Below are 19,164 nucleotides of genomic sequence, written 5' to 3' on the forward strand. Positions count from 1 at the left end.
TCTTTATCCTTTCATCTGTCTCCTCTTGCTCCACTGCCTTCTCAACCAAAAAGCCCTCATTCCCCCCTATCCCCCAGTCTTTTTACTCAGTGTCTCTTTATTCTGTCTACCATCAAACACACATCAGTTCCACAGGGAACAGCTTAGATTCAAATTAAACCAGTGCTCCGGGTCTCCAGCTGGGAATAGAAAAAAGAAAAAAAAAAAAAAAGATAAAATACTGACTTGGCTTTGTTAAGAAATAGCAGCTCGCCTCTGCATAAAATAACCTGCATCTTTTAAGTCAGGCTATTTTTAGCAGCCACTGCCTCTCCCAGAGGGAAAAGAGATGGAAAGTAGGTGAGGCTGTGGTGGGGGAGCACAAGATAATATACAGTGTGTGCTCCACGTAAGCTAGCTCAGCGTTAGCTGCTATCTGAGGCAAATCTTAATTAACAGTCTCACAGTTGGGCAGTTTTAATCCATGTGACAGCGCACATGTCTACAGGTCTTGCTCCATTTATTGAGATAAGTGGTTTAATGGTGTATGATGGAACTGGCACTTATTAGTCATTGTAGTCTATTCACAGCCACTCCGTGAAAGCTATTTCCTCAAAATACTCCACTTTTAGAAAAGATTTTACATTTAGAAAAGATTTGACATTTCCATGTTTTTTTTTTTAATTTAAGGCTGAGGATATGTAGCTTGAAAAATTTGAAATTTAGCAATTAAATACACCCCTCCTCAACTGACAGTCTGCTGAGCCTCTCCACAATTAGTTACTGCTGCCCGTCAGCTTTCCTGTTAGCTTACATTCACCACTCACAAAATGTGCAGTAATAAAAGAGATCTCACACAGAAGTAAACAAAAGCAGGTCTCATTTAGAGCCTATGACTGTGGATTTTGTCGTTTAAAAAGACAACTGTCACTAGCAACTTATTATCAGCTAGGTAGCATAAGCTTATGCTAAGGCTAAACCTGCATGAGCTGGTTGAAAAGTCTGCCTCTAGCAGGCTTTACAATGTTTCCAGGTAATTTGTTTCAAAGCCAAAAGCCTGTAGAAGAGTTTTAAATATGCACAAGACGGCTGCATTGCTTAAAGACTGAGATGAAAGCTGCATGTAAAGGGAATACAGCAGTTGATGACCTATGGAAGACATAGAAATGAAGCAGCAGCGTTGTTTGAGTATTGTAGGGTAGAGCTAGTTAGCCATTGTATTATAGCATATTATTTATTTCAGGGTTTTGGCTGATACATGATTGGTCTCATATGATCAACAGACATGACAGTATTCACTTCTTCTAGCATCACACTATGTTTTCATCATGTACTCTTCATCCCATTTGTCACCTGTGATTTCATTATTGTCCTATTTCAGATATATTATCATAAATGATAACTAATGAATATTTAACAGTTAAATGTGTTTGTAGACAGTTTTTCAGTCAATTATCAGCCCTGCTGGAGAGTATAACTTTCATTCTTTTGGGCATCAGGGGTCATCTCAGGCCAGGCTTTCATTCATTCATTCATTCACTCTGCAGAGCCAGGATGCAGACAGATGGCACTTCAGACATCAGACCTTCACCAGTCTGACTCAAGAGACCATGAGCACTATTGTGCAAACCACTCACCAAGGCTTTTAATGGTGCACTGACAGAACATGAGAACCTCTCTCCGTGACAGAAATAATGCATCAAGAATAGTGAATTAGTATGCAAATTATATTCTGCATGATGTTGTTCTATCCATCAGGCTCAGGGCTACAGTCAGGATTTAAGTAATACTGAGGTCCAAGTTCTCCCCAGTACACCCCTCAACCCTAAAATCGGTATTATTTGGATCTTTTATGTATTCAGTTAACAGTAAAGTCTATTTAAATGGTGCTTAAAAGCTTTCTCCAAACAGCCAAGAATGAATCCTGGTGGAGAGGTGCTGAACCCTTCCTGAGCGGATCGATCCTTAAAACATGCTGAGAGCCAAATGAAATTTGTAGTTTTGATTATCAGAAAATCAGGTGTTGAAACTGGCTTTCAAACTGTTGGCTAGTAGCTTATTTATGTTGTATTTTTTGATCACATGTCTCCTGATTTAAATCAGGCAATTCTACTTTTAGTCTTCTTTCCTTCACTACAGGCTATACATTTATTTCATTCATCACTGATGTGTTGAAGAGTTTGATGTTTTCTTTAATCACAACAACAACAAAAAAAATGCCTAGAAGTAGTCAAACACTCTAAACATGCTGCACTCAGCCTGTAAAAGTTTTAATTTTGGATCATTAACTCCTCCCCAGGTTGCCAAAACTGAATTCCCAGACAAATGCCGAGGATGTGACCTCAGCGTCCTTCCTTCGTGCTGGCTACAGCCCTGATCAAGCTGCTCTAGCCTGACAGTTTTCAGCTTTTTACTGTTGTTCAAAAAGTCAAACACAAATAATTATAATTAGTCTGATCTGATATTTAATGTACCCAAATGTGACATCTTTGCAAATCAAATAGTTTTTTTCTTAAATGGTTTAAATTTAATTTTACAGCCCAGGTCTGCAAACCTTTTCGCTGCAGCACAGATTTGAACTGAATCGTCGGTGCAGTGGTAGCAGCCGTGTTGGGGAGCTCACCTCAGACATCTTGTGTGCTCTGTAGTGAGACTTGGAGCACTGCAGCAGCTGTGCTGCCAGGTTGCAGTCTTTCCTGTACAGGTCCTGAAAGAGGCAGAAAGATTATCCTCAATCGCTTCATTCATACTTCTCAAATCTTGTTCATTTTGGCAGCTTGATGGTTCAAGCAAGCTTTTGACCGGGGGGGATTATTTTCAAACACCCTCTGGGAAAAATCTGTAACACTTTAAATTACAGCCTTTTAATTGTGGGGTAATTATTTTGTAATTATGGGGGACTTCTGAAGGGAATAATTATACAGTAATGTAATCTTACCGTGGTACTGTAGCAACAAAAAACCAAACAATAAAGTATCAATCTACTATTTATGAGGTACATGTAAATTAATGAGGGGTCCTGGGGAAAGAAAACAAGACGCCTGGAATAACTGGGGTAACATTATGCAATAATGAGAAATGTATAGCATAGAATATGTAGTGTGCATAATGGGCCAAATTGCATTGGAAAATTGGGATAAACAACCTACTAGATTTGGCACTTCATTGATTTAGTAACCTGTCAAATCAAAGAACCAAATTCATCCATTGAAGCCGGTGGAGTTTCATTCGTTAGCACATGTTTTTCACTTTGGCTGTATTATTTCACTGGGTTGACATGTATTTTTCATTTGCACTCTACCTTGTGTCTGCCCAATATAGTCTATGCTAATTTTATTAGAGTTGTCTGAAACAGTGCATTCACTTATCTGCACCTTCCAGGCTGGGGGAGCTGGTGCAGCATTATTTATCTCCCTCTCTCTCTGTTCTTTCTTTCTATAATGGATGGTTTTTAGATTTTCACTGAAATTTCAGGGCAGAGTGAGGGTGGTCTACTGGCTCAGCAGACGCTCGGTTTAATTGTTCGCTGTGTTTCTCAATGCCTGCGTTTGTGTGGGTGTTTAGCTGGTTTAGCTCACTTTCTTTTCCTCTCCCTCCTCTGAAATCCCTCCACTCATAAAGGTCAGTTCTGGCTGCACTGTAGCCTCGATCACACCACAGCCCTGACAATACTTCCCACCGCATCAAAGCCTCCTTTTTGACAGTTTCAACTCCCCCGCCAGTTAACAGTGACTGCTGTTTAAATCACTGTATTTCTTTTCGGTTTGTTGCCAGGGGACATTTGGGCTCCCTGTAGTTTTGTGGACGGTTCAAATAGACCTTGAAGACATTGGTGATGTCTTCATTAACATGAGCTGTGTGGTGTGTCTCTCCAGGGAAAGTCAGCCTCCATGGGGCAGTGAGCCAGTTTTTGTGAGGTCACATGATGAGGTCTTAACATTTTGTATGCATTTCAAAAGTGGGCATAAAGGGGCTTTCCTCTCTCACTTCTCACAATGTGAATATAGTTTCTTGTGGCTTCGTACAATCCTGGTATTCATGCAATCTAATAACTAGTAATAAGCACAGACGGATGATGAGACCCAGACTGAAAGAGACATAAAAGGACTACAGCCGTTGTTTTGCATCTCTTTGTGGTCGTTTTGAGTGTCTTTGATGACGTTTTGTGTCTTTATGTGGTCGTTGTGTGTGTTCAGTCGTTTTGTATCTCTCTGCGATTGCTTTGCTTGTCTTTGCAGTCATTGTGCTTCTGTTTGTGGTCGTTTTGTATCTCACTGTAGGCTTTTTTCTGTCTTTTTGTATTCATTTTGCATCACTTTGTAGTCATTTTATTGACTCTGGCCCAGGGGCTCCCTGGCCGTCGGGCCCCTGGGTCTGTAGTCCGTGCATTGTAACAAGCTATTGTAGGTTGAATGGTTTTATCGCTCAAGAACAATACATTTTATTTGATGTGCTGCATTTATTTTTCCTGTCAGGTCTCGGGCATGAGACATTTGAAAGGTTATTTACTTTATCCCGTGTTATAAACAGTCGACTCGAAGCTTGCTCTCTGGAGGGAATCCCTGCCTCGCCGCTGGCTCAATGGGACAAATTCTCTTCCCACTCCAAATGAACCTTGACTCCAATCAGCCTGGCCAGATCTGAGGGGATTGTCTAAATACTCTGTAGCTCAGAAGTGCTTAAAACTGCCATAGACCAAAGAGAGAAAATCTAACCTAACCTGGAGCCCCCAGTAGAAATACAAGTAAAATCACTTCAAAGAAAGTGAGGCACCCGATTGCCACATGTCCCTGAGCTCAGATCCACGCAGCCCCGGCTCCAAATTCTGGCAGCCCTGAGGATGCCCATTGATTTCAGCATAATCACTATAAAACACCCAGTGGCTTAGAGTTAATTCCTCTATCTGCTGTGGCTCCTTGAAGCACAAATATCCAGGATGTTGCAGAAATACAGTGGATATGAGGCTGTTTGCAGTAGTGGGTTCACAGAGAAGGCTGCCAGTGTGAAAGGAGAAAGTGTTTCCAGAGGGAAAAACTGCTCTCTGAAGAGTTGTCATTTCGGTCTCCCAAGCCAGCTGTTGTTCTGGTGCTAACAAGGCCGGATTACTGGCCGGGCAAGGAAGGCAACCACCCCAAGGCCCCAAACCTCTGTGGCCCTGAATGCCCCAGGCTACTGCCTAATTTGTGGACCTGCAGGCGAAATATAATCTGGTCATGTCCTCAACTGGAGTCTCATCACACAAAAAAGTTCAGATGCTGTCTGAGCTCATATTATCAGATGCAGGCTGAGGCACTCACATTGTCCTCTCTGAGTTTATTGATGGTGATCTTCGCCTCCATGAGGTGGTTGTTGAGGACGATGATTTCTCGGCTGAGGGCTCTCTTCTCCTCTTCATGGTGGTGGGACTGCAGGGTAAGAGAAAGAAGTGGCAGGGGAAATGGGAAAGAGAAGAACACAGAGGATGTCAGAGTCAGACCGAGTAGATGATAAGAAGCGAAGGAAGTAAAGGGTTAAAGGAAAGAGTTGAGTGTTGAGATAACAAGAGAGATGAGGGAGCCAAAGTTAGAGGAGCAAGAGAAGAAAAATAAAATGATAGAAGAGGGGAAGAAAAATGAGAGGAAGAGAGCCGCAAGTCACTATCAGTCTGAAACCAGAGCCAGCAGCAGGTCTTAATTAAAAGAAGATTACACTTGCCAGCACTCATATCATATCAATTACTCTGGGAGTAAGAGAAAGAGAAATAGAAGGGGAGAGAGAAATAAAGAGGGAGAGAGAGAGAGAAAGACAAATGAAACACTCGTTCTATTTTCAGTGATTACTGTCAGAGAAATGCAGAATGACTCTGCTGGAGTGACATTTTCACCCCACTAACAGCGGCGCATAATAATGGTGATGTCTGCTGGTTGGCCGGCCTGTCCTTCTGTCTGTCTGCCCACTTTATCTCAACAACGATTGGTCACATCGCCCTGCACTTTGGCACAGACATTCATGATGCCCAGAGGATTATTCCCAATGATTTTTGCTGGCCCAGACCTCGAACGTGACGGACTGATCAAATGGAATTTTCTGTGCACAGTCTTGCTCCTCAGAGGACAAACCATTTCTGTTTTGAACATAGGTTTCCTCCAGCACCACGCTCAGTTTAAAAGCCGACTTCACAGCAATATATCTTAGAACCTATAAAACATACTGTCCTGGGATCAGCTGAGCACGTTCATGCTCCCAAGGGGATAAACCCTTAATGGTCCAAACAACTGTTGTGCAGCCATAAGCACTAAACTTGCAGCCTGGCAAGATGGATTCAGATCAGATTCAGCTGCCTCACAAGGTACAACAACAATGTCTTTGCATGAACATTTTGTCACGATAAAGACACAGATGATAGTCCTACAGGTGTGCAGAATCATAGAAACTTAAGCAAACACAATCTGCCGACAAAAACCTTGTGCTACAATTGAAAGCTCCAAAACAAGATGAGTTCATGTCAGTCATTAGTTTAGCTCGTCTGTCCAACATCTCCACATTGTGAGTTGCAGTTAGCATTGTAGCCTCTAGGGGCCAGTGGTGGGTTCTGATGGTTGCTGATGGTATTCTCTCTCTCTCTCTGTCTTACACACACACACACACACACACACACACACACACACACACACCATTGTGAAAGCCACCACACAGCACCAGCTGACAAATGATACAGCTCTGAGCACTCACTTGGCCTCCCACCCCTCTCTCTTCTAATCTCTCAATGGCGGTGATTGTTTTGAAATACAGGGTGCACAGCCAATCTAATAGGTGGCAATTAGTGTCAGTTTAAGCAATAGGCCAGCATTGATATTCAAATCCAATTCTGTTAGGGTCTCATTAATCTGCTGTCAAGACATGCAGCTCGCTGGCACTCTTTCTCTTTCTCATTACTCTATTCATATTTTGCGATGCTGACCATGTGGATGAGCACATTAAGGCATTTTTAAGCTCGGATATGTAATTGCACCCTGTTCTGTCTTTGTTAAAGTGATGTTTCATTGGATTAAAGACAATTTCTCATTCAGATCTTAATATACCTAATAGCGCTGTCATTTAATAGATTACTGCTCCTACATTACTGGTCTCTTGCCCTCGAATAGAAGGGTGACGCAAATCCTTCGAAAACTGAAAACCACTCGTGTCGTCCAACCTTCTTTAGCTTAAATGGAAAAGAAATTTGTTTATGTCAAGGTATTATATTTCATATAGGCAACATCGAGCATCAATATTACAAATAGAAACCCTCAGACATTAAGTTGATTAGGTTTGATCACATTTAAAGATACATTCACTATCTTTGGTGTTGTATACTGTAATACAAGTGAAAGTAAAATCTTAATTTAACCTGCAATAAGCAAATTTTTTTGGCCACTTGGGGCAGCGCAACAAGTTTAAACACAAAGGGACATCAACTTATTACATTGATTTGGCTAACATGTTAGCCAACAGTTGCCTATTTACATGTCCAGCATACATACAGAAACATTATCATTCATTCCCACCTGGTGAATGTAAGTCCCATATTCACTCCCTGTTAGCTCTGGTTTTGGTCTCTACCAACTCCCACGGGAAATATGTGGCTCTTGAAGTGCTAAAAGCTCCACTATGTTCACCAGCTCATCACTCACTTTGTCCCTGTACCATTTGGTGTTTAGCAGGTTGTTCGTCAGAGCTAAAAGACACTAACATGCACTGCAGAGAAAAGGGGAAGAGCAAAGTTGTGTTACAACTCTGGCAAGCAACACCTTTCACATTACACACAGTTATTCAATCCGTTGTTATTATAAGAATATTGATTAGTGCAGCTTTAAAAAAAAAAAAAAAAACCTTTTCATGACCTGCTGGTCTTCTTTCTAGAGATGTTGCCACCTTCTCACATCTCAGCATTGAACCTTAAGAGAGAGATGGATGGTGCACCGCCAGCTACAGTGACCTTCGGTGTGAAGACACTGTTGTGCATTTGCAAAAATAATCTGCCACTTTGAGGCCAGATTTCATCTTGTTCTCTCACTATAGCTGCTGACTTTGATAGCTTTCATATATCCAGATCCTGACATACTGATGCTCCACATGCACAATTGGACACAGAGTCTACCTATAGATTAAAAATGAACAGAGAAATCTTAATAGGCTTGATGTGATGAACATGATCTTCTGCTGTACTTTGGAGAGAGGGAGGAAGTGTAATTTTAATTACAGCGTTATGGCCAGCGGAGGAATCACAGCTGTGCACACTGATTTTTGCTATCTGCTCTAGTCACAGTGTGTTGGATACACAGGCTGTCACCAAGACGTTCTTATCGCTCGGTGCCACGCATACAAGAGAACAGAATCAAGCAAAATTAATATGCAAATTTTTATCATATCTTGACCCAGTAGAGGAGGAGGGATATTGTATCTCACCACAAAGCAGTTCAGAGACTCTCTGCTTGCCTCTTTTTGTCTTTTAAATGTAAGCAAGCTTCATCTAATGACTCAACAATGTATATTATATATGACATTTGAGCACACGTCTAAATCCTCCTCTATCGGTGTCATCTCCTGTATAATGCAGATATGTAATGGAATAAAACAATAATAGCAACAACAAACCACAATTTGCAGAGCCTGTTTCAATTATTGATCAGGAGAATTTGTTGAATTGAGTGCACAGTGTATAAAAAATGAAAGATGTCAGTTTTTTCTAAGACGCCCCCAATTTGTTTTATGTATTCAGCTGGAGCTTCTGCCTCCTCACTGGACAACAAATGAAGCCTAAATCCCATGAGATGCAATTACTGAAGACTGCGGTTCACGGAGGAGAGCAGAAAACTCCAGTTAAATACAGTCTTATTTTTGTGGGGGGGGGGGGGGGGGGCAAATGAGATTTTTTATCCTCATTAAAGAGGATTTTTACATGGAGACACCAACCATCCTCTTGAACAAAGCAGATTCTAAATCTTGTGAGTTTTCAGAAACAAGGAAGAGGTCGGTCACTTCATTGGAAACAGAGGAGAAAAGCTCTGGTAGACTCAGAGTGGTGACTGTTCAGACCAGCTTCACATGTGAGACTAACATTATGACGTTGAGCCATACAGCCAGGACCATTCTGCTGGACTTACAAATCAGATACACCGAAGCGCTGAGTAAGTTGTTCAGTGTTGTGCTGTCCGTCCGGTCGTCATGCGCTCGCACAAATGTCTCATAGGTTAAAATGATAAAGTGATGATGTTTTCCATCCAAACGGTCGAAGGTCAACACCACTGTGACATCATAATGTTCTGCAGAAACACTTTTTTGGCCATTATTCAACACTGTAACTAACTGTCTACACAGGTGTGCACATATGTGTGTGTGTGTGTGTGCTGTTCAGTGTCACAGGTGTCGGCTATATGTGAGGGATGCCGAAGTGAAGCTGCAGTGGGGCAAAGTGTACGGGAAACACTGATGTTTCAGCTAGATTGCAAGTTTAATTGAAGCAGCAGAGCTAAGTGGCTAAAAACCATACGGTTTGAAATCATAAACAACAGCCGAGTATGCAGGGGACACCCGAGCATCTAACTTACTCACTGATGTATTTTGGCATGTACTTGGTGACATGAAAAAAACCTGTTTATCTGTCCTTCACATTACCATCAAAATGAATTTGAACAAAAACTAATTGCAGCAAAAACATTTGCTCAAACATTACGTTTCACTTCATTTTTCTGCTCCAGAAAGAATCAGGAGTAAATAATTACACACATCACATCTGCTGGGCTTCTCTGTGGTGCTGCGGTCCCATGTGTAATTTCACTTTTCATTGAAGAGTTATGATTAATGTCTGTCCTGTTAATGGCACTAATTAGTGCACTGCAGGCCTCGTTGCTGCTCGCTGGAGAGCAGCATGTTCACACACACACACACACACACACACACACACACACACACACACACACACACACACACACACACACACACGTCACTCACTCACTCACTACCAGGGCTTTCATTCATCTGACACCTTCCACACTGCTAAGCATGATGAAGATGCCTTTATTTGATATTTGGCCAATCTTACTTGAATCTGTGACACTGACACAACGATAAATGCTTCAATGCCGTTGAACCAAACATATTTCTGACTTAAAACGTTCACATTCTGTTTATTCTCTCATCATTCTCCTCTATTCTATTCTATTCATATCCTGCATGTTTCCCTGTTTCAGATCTGGATGTCAGCTGCACAAACAATTACCAGTCTGATGTTGCCATGCGTGATAAACTAAGCAGCTAAAACGCATCGATCCCGAATCAAATAATATTGATCATCTTAATGTTTTTTTTAGAGGCTTGGCCAAGAAAGAACCGATCAGACACCCCAGAGATTAGACTGAGCCTCTGTGCTTCATGAATAAACACATAAATAATTCTGATTGGTTGTGACAGGCGATGGATTAATACATCTGGATAGAAATGTGCTGCATACCAAGACCAGAAGTGAACCGTGCAGCCATTTGGGGAGAAGCTCTGAGTGGGAGCTAACAATCATTTATTTCATTATTGATTATTCTGTCGGTCAAACTTTCTGTTTATTTAGCCTATAAAATGTGAAAATAATGACAAATGCCCGTTAAAGGTTGTTAAATCCACAGTGATGTTTGAAAATTAGCATTTTACAAACAAGTTTGAGATCTAAATTTTTAAAAATATGCTCATGCTTAACTTATTGTGCTTTTATACATGTTGCTGTTGATCAGTTGTGCCATTTACAGCAGCACTCCTCGTTCTTTTAGTCACCATTTATTAGCAGTATATAAACATTTAATAAATGGTATTGCATTTTTAAGCAGATGTAAGTATTTATTAATGTATCTGTCAACAACTGAAACTCCTCGTCTGGGCACCTGTAAGTGGAGGCAGCTGTAAAAACAGGTGATAGATGGCGACACAGTAAAACACAGTTTAAATCAAACATAATGTGTCTTCATAGGAGAAGTTAGAATTGCTGACTGTACGTTAATGAACACTTAAAACGTCCTTATAGCTGTGTACAACTCCTAAATTCAGCAGATCTGAGATGCCGTCACCTGACTCAGTCACACGGAGGATCAGTGAGGACATACAGTGGAACAGTTCGCTGGATGGATTTATAACTGTGCATCAATAAGGTGCAATAAGAGCACTGGCTGTGGAAATGATATGTCAGCACAGCATGCAGGGTGAGGAGCAGGAGACGCTGAAGAGGCTGCAGGTTCACATCAACACTAAACTGGACTGGAGTGATGACGAGAGCACAAAGTGAGCAGAGGAGACTTTAGAGGGCTAAAAGCTGAAATGGAAGAACCGCTCAGATGTTTTACTGACTGTAAGTAAGAGAAGCAATGCCACAATGTACAAACACTATGTGACAAGTAAGTACATAAAGTATAAGCATCACAATACACCGTGTTCCAAATTCTGACGCATTAACAACTCTTATCCATTGAACTTTACGTATGTAACGTACAGTTTCTGCCTGTGTTGTATTTGAGGATGCAGTAATGCCTCCCAGAGCTGCTGTTTTGAGGAACAGTGCAGCCCGCCGTCACAGATCTTCATTTTAAAGATGTTCCATCTGTGCTCAATAAGGTTGAGGTCAGAGGATGGTGGTGGCCACCCCATGCTTTTCCTTCTCACTTCATGCCCATAGCATGGAGTCGATGGTGTTTTTTGAAGCATGCGATGCTGCGCTGTCCTGCATGAAAATAATTTAGCTCTGGAAGGCACAACTCTTCCTTTCATACCATGGCAGGAAATGGTATGGCGCAGTCTTGTTGAAACTGGTCCTTTGTCAACCATCCAGAACTCCATCCATCTGGACCATCCCGAGCAGCATGGCATTAGTCACGCCTTGCATAACAATGTGGAACACAGGGTATACTTAGAACTGCAATAACTGATTTTTTGGCCACTTGGGGCCAGCAAAAAGAAGTCGCAAACACAGCACTGGCACAGTATTACACTTTCAGTTGATATGGTGGACCCTAACCCTTACAGCAAACAGTTGCCTACAGACCCCCAGCAGTTACGGAGCAACATTAACATTCTTTCTGGCCAGCAGGTCAATGTGAGTCCAATATTCACTCTCATTTTGCTCTGTTTTTGGTCTCTACCAACTCCTGAGGGAAATATCTGTGTCTTTAGCTTCTAAATGCTCCATTATTCTCTGTACAGCCAAGGAGAGCTACAGATTCTGGTAATAATTCTCTGTAGGTTCATCTCAGCGAGCAACATCTTTCACGTTGTCTCATTATGCAGAACAGCCCGTTTCAGAATAATATGTGGTATTATAAAGACTGTTGCATTAATATGTAAGAATCACTTTGATGTTGCAGCTGGTAAAGGTGGGGGTAATGACTCTATATACTGATGGGTAGCTTGTATAATAAGTCTTAAATGTGATATTATCTTTAACCTATAATAATACATCATAATTTATTTGCCAATTTTGTATATTAATCTAAATCTGCAAAATAACTAGTAACTAAAGCTATCAAATAATGTAGTGTAGTAAGATGGAAATATCCAAGCACTGCAGTCCCTCAGTCAACACATTATTACTTGCAGGGACATCATGGTTGAGGACACAAGCAGGATTAAGACATTGGCGTTAACTGACTGGTGTTTATATTACCATTTTAATGTTTTTTTTTAATGTTTTAGTTGCTCCTGTTTCCTGCTTTACACCCAGGGGATCTCCAAGATGATCGATAAATGTTAATGTTACGGTTTATTTAATTTGTGATTGAATAAGCAGTTCACGGCAGGACAGTGTTTAGCGGGGACACTTCCTGATGAAGTGGACATTACCCTTTGTTTGGAGGGCAGTCTTCGAGAAAAGCCCTTGACTTCCTGCCAGTTTCAGAGCGGCTGTTAGGCGATCCTGCCAGAGACACTTCTAAGGATGAGGAGAAACAATGACTGTCAGCACCAAGGACAGCTCCTGAGAAACTCAGGCTTTGACTGTATGTATGGGAATATTTTGCTGAACAGACATTTTTCTCTACATCTGGGCCGCTGGTTCACACGCAAACGGCATTTTAGGTCACTAAGATGGAGATTTTGGAGCTTAGTTTCTGTTTGCTTAGTGCTGCTCGGCCAGAAAGGTGTTAAATAACTAAAAATGAATAAATAATTACATATTACGTTTGAGTTTTGGCGTTCTCACTGTCAAAGGAAAGTAATCTCACCGCGCCTGCACCGAGCTATAACAAGTCCATCGCCGACATCGAGTTGAGGTAAAGACAGATCAGGTGGTATTTCATCTGTACAAACAGCTTCCTATGTTTCTCTCCGGCTCAGTTTCCTCTTCATGCACATTGAGTGCAATTACTCCAACATGATCACAACGTGTGTCAGCTCTTGCAGGTGTTAATCTCCTACTCTGCTTTTTATGAAATAGTTTTATTCTTCAGTTGTTTTCCACTTGACCTTGTCATTTCGGGCCTCTCAGAACTTTTAATTACGTGTCTGATTTGATTGGAGCTGCCTTTGTCACTGCCTGCCTGCCTCAACTGTCTTCTACAAAGGAGCACATTTCCCCCTTGAAATGCCATTGCATGACATGACATCAAAAGAAATGGCAATCCCAATGAGGCCTGCCTCTAAAAAAAAATTCCCATACTGTCTCCTGCCATGAAGACCGATTTGCCACACCAAGGCACTCCGCTCGACAGACAATCCCTTTGAAAAGCCAACAGTTTTCAAAATCATTTTCACATGACTAGAATACGCTGATGTGTGCGTGTACTGTGAGAGAGGATTGATCCGTGATGCGAAGACATCTTAGGCTCTCAGTCTATTCATGGTATGACAAAGCAAGAAGGATTACATTGGAACATGACAAATAATAGGCTGCAAATACTGCAAGACAGATGGCGAGTGATTTATTGCAGTTCTCACGCCTCACTGCTGCACCGCCATGCATGAGTTCACCGAGAAAAACATCCAGCAAGTCTCCATTATCTACTGCAAATCAAAATGTAGCTATTGACAGTAGCTTGTGGTTACTTTAAAGGGTCAGTTCACCCAAAGTCTTATAGTCAGTCAGTGATTTGTTAATTTTTACCGGGGGAGAATGGCCCAATAGGAGCACCTGCTGTACCCACACCACCAATCACCACAGACCCATGTACACCTCCCAAATGGTTGCTGTTGCAGAACCATAACTGTGACATTTCACATTATTATGGGAATGCCACAGTGTGTCTCTATGATCCTCTCGCTCTTCTGTGACACGTTGTTACTTGTCACTTTGATCATGAAGGTGACAGCACTCTATAGAGTGTACAGGCTACAATATAGTGTAGAATGAGTATCTATAGTGTATAGTTTAGAGCAGTGATCGTCGACTGGCAGCCTGTGGGTCACATCTGGCCGGCCAAGGCTTTCCGTCCGGCCGGCAGACTATTAATGAACTCAGAAAATGCACACATTTAAGTCCATCCTTAGATTAGCCTCCTTTCATTGGCTGTTGTATTGAGCCTCAAAATGTGATTTTTGTTTGCTTCCTGGGATCGTTTTTTTTGTTAGTTTTTTTGTTTGTTGTTGTGGGTTTTGTATTGAGCACTGACTATTGAGTAAGTCTTTTTGAGTGAAGTATCTAGTTATCATTATGAATTTTCCAGGTTTTGCAGGAGTCTGTTCACACTGATATAGACGCAGAAAAATAAACTTTGTAAGAAAGTGAAAATATGAAACAATCATAGGCTAATTAGGTCTAAATAAATGGATTTTTCTGTGCTTAGAACAATTGTGGCCCTTGGGCAAATGTAGTTGAGGATCCCTGGTTAAGAGAATATTCTAAATAAATCTGCAACCTATAAATCTGTCTGCAACTTCAGCACCACAGACGGCACCACGGATTTATCAATACACAGCTCAGATAGGCTGGTGATATTTCAGAGTCTCAGACTGTAACTTGTACAAACCTCAGTCAGATAAAGTTTCAGTGAGTCAGACAGACTAGACAAACATATTCAACTAAACAAGCTCTCTGCTCTGCACTCTGTCTGCGACAAAGGGATGGAGAGGGGGGGATGGCAGTTCAACAAGGGGGGTGCATTTCAGTCATTTTGCTAACAAAGGGGATGGCATCCCTCCCTAAAATCACCTACTGCTTATAGCGGTCAAACCCAGTTAAACCAAAGGCAGAATACGCCATGAAAACCAGTTGATTATTGCTCATTATTCCGCTTGCCGTAGGTCAATATTGACTTGCTGTCTTCTGTTAGTGCGTGTGGGTCAAAAAAGCCCTATGGATCAAATTTCTGATGAGATCATGATCCACTAATCAAAATACTGTAAGTCTTCAGCGTGGACCTCAACATAGAGCTTGCTCATCTTCTGGCTGATAAATCCTGAAGCAGAGGCTGCGAGGGGGGAAACTCTCAAGGAACCTCTCAACTTGATGTGATTGGACAGCTGCTGCTGAGGTGACCAGAACAGCAGTTTGCTATAATAGTTTTCTAACAGGGTTGCATGGCAGGTAAGAACAATTACTTTGGACATTGATTGTGCTCCCTGCCTTTGATCATGTAATTGCTTCGAGAGAGATGAGAGCGGTTCTGCTGCTAAACAGGTGTGTTCAAATCGATTATAGTAGATTTCTCATTTCTTAGACAAGAGACAGAGAGAGCAGAGAGCGTAAATATCATCATCACTCTCACACTCTCTGGCTTCATTAGCATAGTTTAGCATTATGTCATTTATCATGATCGCTGTATTTGAGGATCTAAACTTGCATATTTATCACTATTTTGTCTCTCGTCTTGCTTAGTGGCTGCAAACTCCAGTCTGGCACTTTTCCAGTGATACTGCCTTTCAAAAGAGGTCAAGGCTTCTCAGCACGGATCCAAACACTTAACACAATCACTGATATATGTTTGAGTGTGTGGGTGCAGATAGCAATTACATTACACCCATTTGGCAGATGCTTTTGTCTGTCTACAGTGTATATCTATAGTTTCAAAACTAATTTTTTGATAAAATGTCAGAGGTACGAGCTGATGTACATATATAGAGAAGAAAACAAGCATTTTGAGAAGAAACATCCAGTCGCTAACCTTCAAAGCTGCTTATTTTAAACATACCGATGGTGTTTGCGAGATCACGCGAGCCCAGAATCTGACTTTTACAACCACATATGGTTCGTTGATCTAACTGGTTGAAGGCGGTGACAGACCGTGATAGACGATGTTCATCCAATCACCACCCAAGTATTTTTCTGACAGTGCCCGCTTTTTTCCAAACAGTTTCCAAGGACGACTTCCCAGATGCTTCTGTGTTACAAGCAGTCTGGCACGTCAGGTTAGTGATGGTGGGCTGAAGAAAGCACATAATACAATCATCAGTGTAAATGTGTTATCTGTCAGGTTTTGGGTCTATTTTTGGTGATTTCAGCAACCATCGTGCAGTGTTTTGTTCCCACATGCTGCAATGACGTTTTCTAAAATTTGCTCCAGCTCTGATGCACACCTCCGACTGACTCACAACAACAGCAGCTGAGACTCTGTGGTTTTTAGAACCATCCACCAAAATGATTTCTCAGCAACAAGGTTGAAATACCAAAACTGATGGGCACATCATAAACTTAGAGAATTGTCAATCTATCCAGGAGATTCCTGAGGATATCACTAAAAGAAAAAATGTTATTTAATTTCCTTTTCAAGCGACTTTTCACATATGACCTGCTGTGGATCTTAGACTAAAGTTTAACACGTCTATTCTCTCTCTTGGATTTGACTGAAAAGATCAGAAGTTGTTTGCAGTACAAAGTGCAGAGCTGAGGAAACTGTTCCTGCCAAGACAACAAGTTTTTCTTGGCTGTCTTTGTTCAACAACTGGTGTCCTCTAACAGAGAAAGAACGGTTTCACACAAAAGTAAACTAAGAACTGGTTTCCTAGTAACTACAGGACTTCATGTTCCCAAATAAACGATTCCAGGTCGAGCTTTGGGTCACAAGCTGTTTAGCTCTGTGTGTGTGTGCGTGCGCATGCATGTGTGTGCAAATATGTGGCTGAGTTCACAAATGGCCATCATCCTTCATACATCTTTAATGAGTCTGAGAACTGTGTGGTGTCCACAGACACATTAGGATTCTGCACTTGCTGATAATATCAACACAAACAACCACAGCAGTCAGGAAACGTGAAAGCTCAGAGAGTGAGGCTGAAATGTAGTCGCACAGCGGAGAGGTCTGTAGAAGCAAGCTGTGGTGCAAGAGGTATGAGTAAAAGTAGTCCTGAACTCAGAAATTATAAAAGTATGCAAGTATTGTAAGAAAAATACACACAAAGTATCAAAACTAAAGGCACTGATTATGAGGAATGGTCCCTTTCAGAGCATTATATTATTATATATTCTTAGAGTATGTTTACTGATGCAATAATGTGTAAGCAGCATTTCATGTTGTAGCTGCTTGAAGTGCGGCTATATTTACCAGCTAAATAATAGATAGAACAAAATCTAAACTACAACTGTCTGATAAATGTAATGAAGTAAAAAGTACTGTATGTCCCTCTAAAATGTACTAGAGTAGAAGTATAAAGCAAAATAAAATGGAAGAAGGCATGTGAGGGTCAAAAAGGACAATATTTGACTATAGTAACTTTTTATAGTGTGTTGGCGTTATAGAGAAAGACACTTAAAGGAGAATACTGTTTTCATTTACAGCTGTGTTTCTACTATGGAGTTCACTTTAATACATGGTAACACATGTAAAGACACTTTTCTGTCACATACTAATTTAATTTAGAAAATTATTTCAGCACTGTGGTGAATCGAACTGAATCCTTGGATAACAGAATAAACTAAAATGAATTACGCAACGATGAAGGTGGTTAGATAACATGGTTTTGATGATTGTTTGCTGAGAACAGGAGGATGTGGTATTAAAAATGACTGAAGGGTTTTTTTAATCATAAAAGAGTGAATGGCCTGTTAATGAAACAGATATTCCTCTTTAACTCTGCACTCTGACTCTCACTTCAGCGAGAGAAGTCTGTGGTTGTAAAGGACGGTTTGTGGTAGAAAAGTGTGGAAATGCACGTGTGTCACTGAGAAAGTACGTATTTAAGGTGAAGGTTGATGGATTTTAAAAGAAACACATGAAACATAATAAAACTGTTTTTGTATTTGAGTTTTTTTCAGATTTTTGTTTGACACTGAAATTCAGCATCGTGGGGTTAAAACCGCAAAGCCCTCAGCAGGAGTCTCTTACCGTCCTGTGCATCTTGTCCTCCAAATCCTGGTTGATCCTCTGAAGAGCTGCATAGCTACTCTGAATCCTGAAAGGACAGAAAAGAATCACGGCCTGTTAAAAATGCAAATCACAACATGTAACGACAAAACAGTATTTCACCGTTCACGCAGCTGAACAAGCGCCAGTAATCTCCACATAAATTTAGACGGAGAAATAAATAAATTACTCGATCGGGGCGCTGACGGAGAGTCTTGGAGGGGATTTGCAGGATATTTTAAGTTCTGAGTCAGATTTAAAGATCACTCGGAATAAAAATCTGCTCAGCCAAAACACAGTGAAAGGGTTGATGATATGCTTAAGCGCCACAGCGGGAGATTCTCAGAAAAAAAGAATAGTTTGGGATCTTTAAAAAAACTTTTAAATATTTTATGATAGGAAATTGGCAAACATGGATAAGCAGACCCGCAGCACTGGATCTGCAGCTGAAGACTCACATGTTGAGCTTTTTAGGGGTTTTCAATTTAAATTCCCTCTCCTCCTTCTGTATTTCTTCATAACTTTTTACTCGTTCTCTCTCGCCACTGTTGCTCTTTGGTAGACCTTGAAGTGCATTAGTGAGCGTCATGGAACGGGACCTCGACTCTCTATTTGTTCACTTCTCCCTGGCGTTTTATCTTGTCACCTCTCAGTTCAGTATCACATTTTCACATTAGCTCTCGGGCCTAAGAGAGTGTTGATAAGCCAGCATTTATGGCTCCATTAACCAGACAGATATGGAGAGTGTGGGCAGTGGAGACAAAAAGCAGAGACAAATCATAAAGCACCTGAAAGAGGTCTGAGCGGGCACTGGAAGAGAGTGGTTTACTGATTGATGAAGAGCAAACAAAACCGGCCATTATGAGCTGGATATTGCCGTTACTCATTTAAGACCTGAGTCTGTCAGGCGGCACTTTCTGTC

At 41.2% G+C, this 19,164-nt stretch overlaps 1 protein-coding gene across 3 annotated transcripts in view; it reads right to left on the reverse strand.

The window, feature by feature from the left end:
• Nucleotides 1–19,164, reverse strand: part of begain (brain-enriched guanylate kinase-associated) — a 46,724-nt gene that overhangs the window by 4,650 nt on the left and 22,910 nt on the right. For all 3 annotated transcript variants that reach the window (XM_076748315.1, XM_076748316.1, XM_076748318.1), the window contains 3 exons: nt 18,225–18,291; nt 5,277–5,384; nt 2,603–2,686 (listed from right to left, as the gene is read on the reverse strand). In XM_076748315.1, the coding sequence (XP_076604430.1) occupies nt 2,603–2,686; nt 5,277–5,384; nt 18,225–18,291 (259 nt within the window). The remainder of the gene's footprint in view (nt 1–2,602; nt 2,687–5,276; nt 5,385–18,224; nt 18,292–19,164) is intronic.

This window comes from Chaetodon auriga, chromosome 14 (assembly GCF_051107435.1).
Source record: "Chaetodon auriga isolate fChaAug3 chromosome 14, fChaAug3.hap1, whole genome shotgun sequence".
NCBI classification, from domain to species: Eukaryota; Metazoa; Chordata; class Actinopteri; order Chaetodontiformes; family Chaetodontidae; genus Chaetodon; species Chaetodon auriga.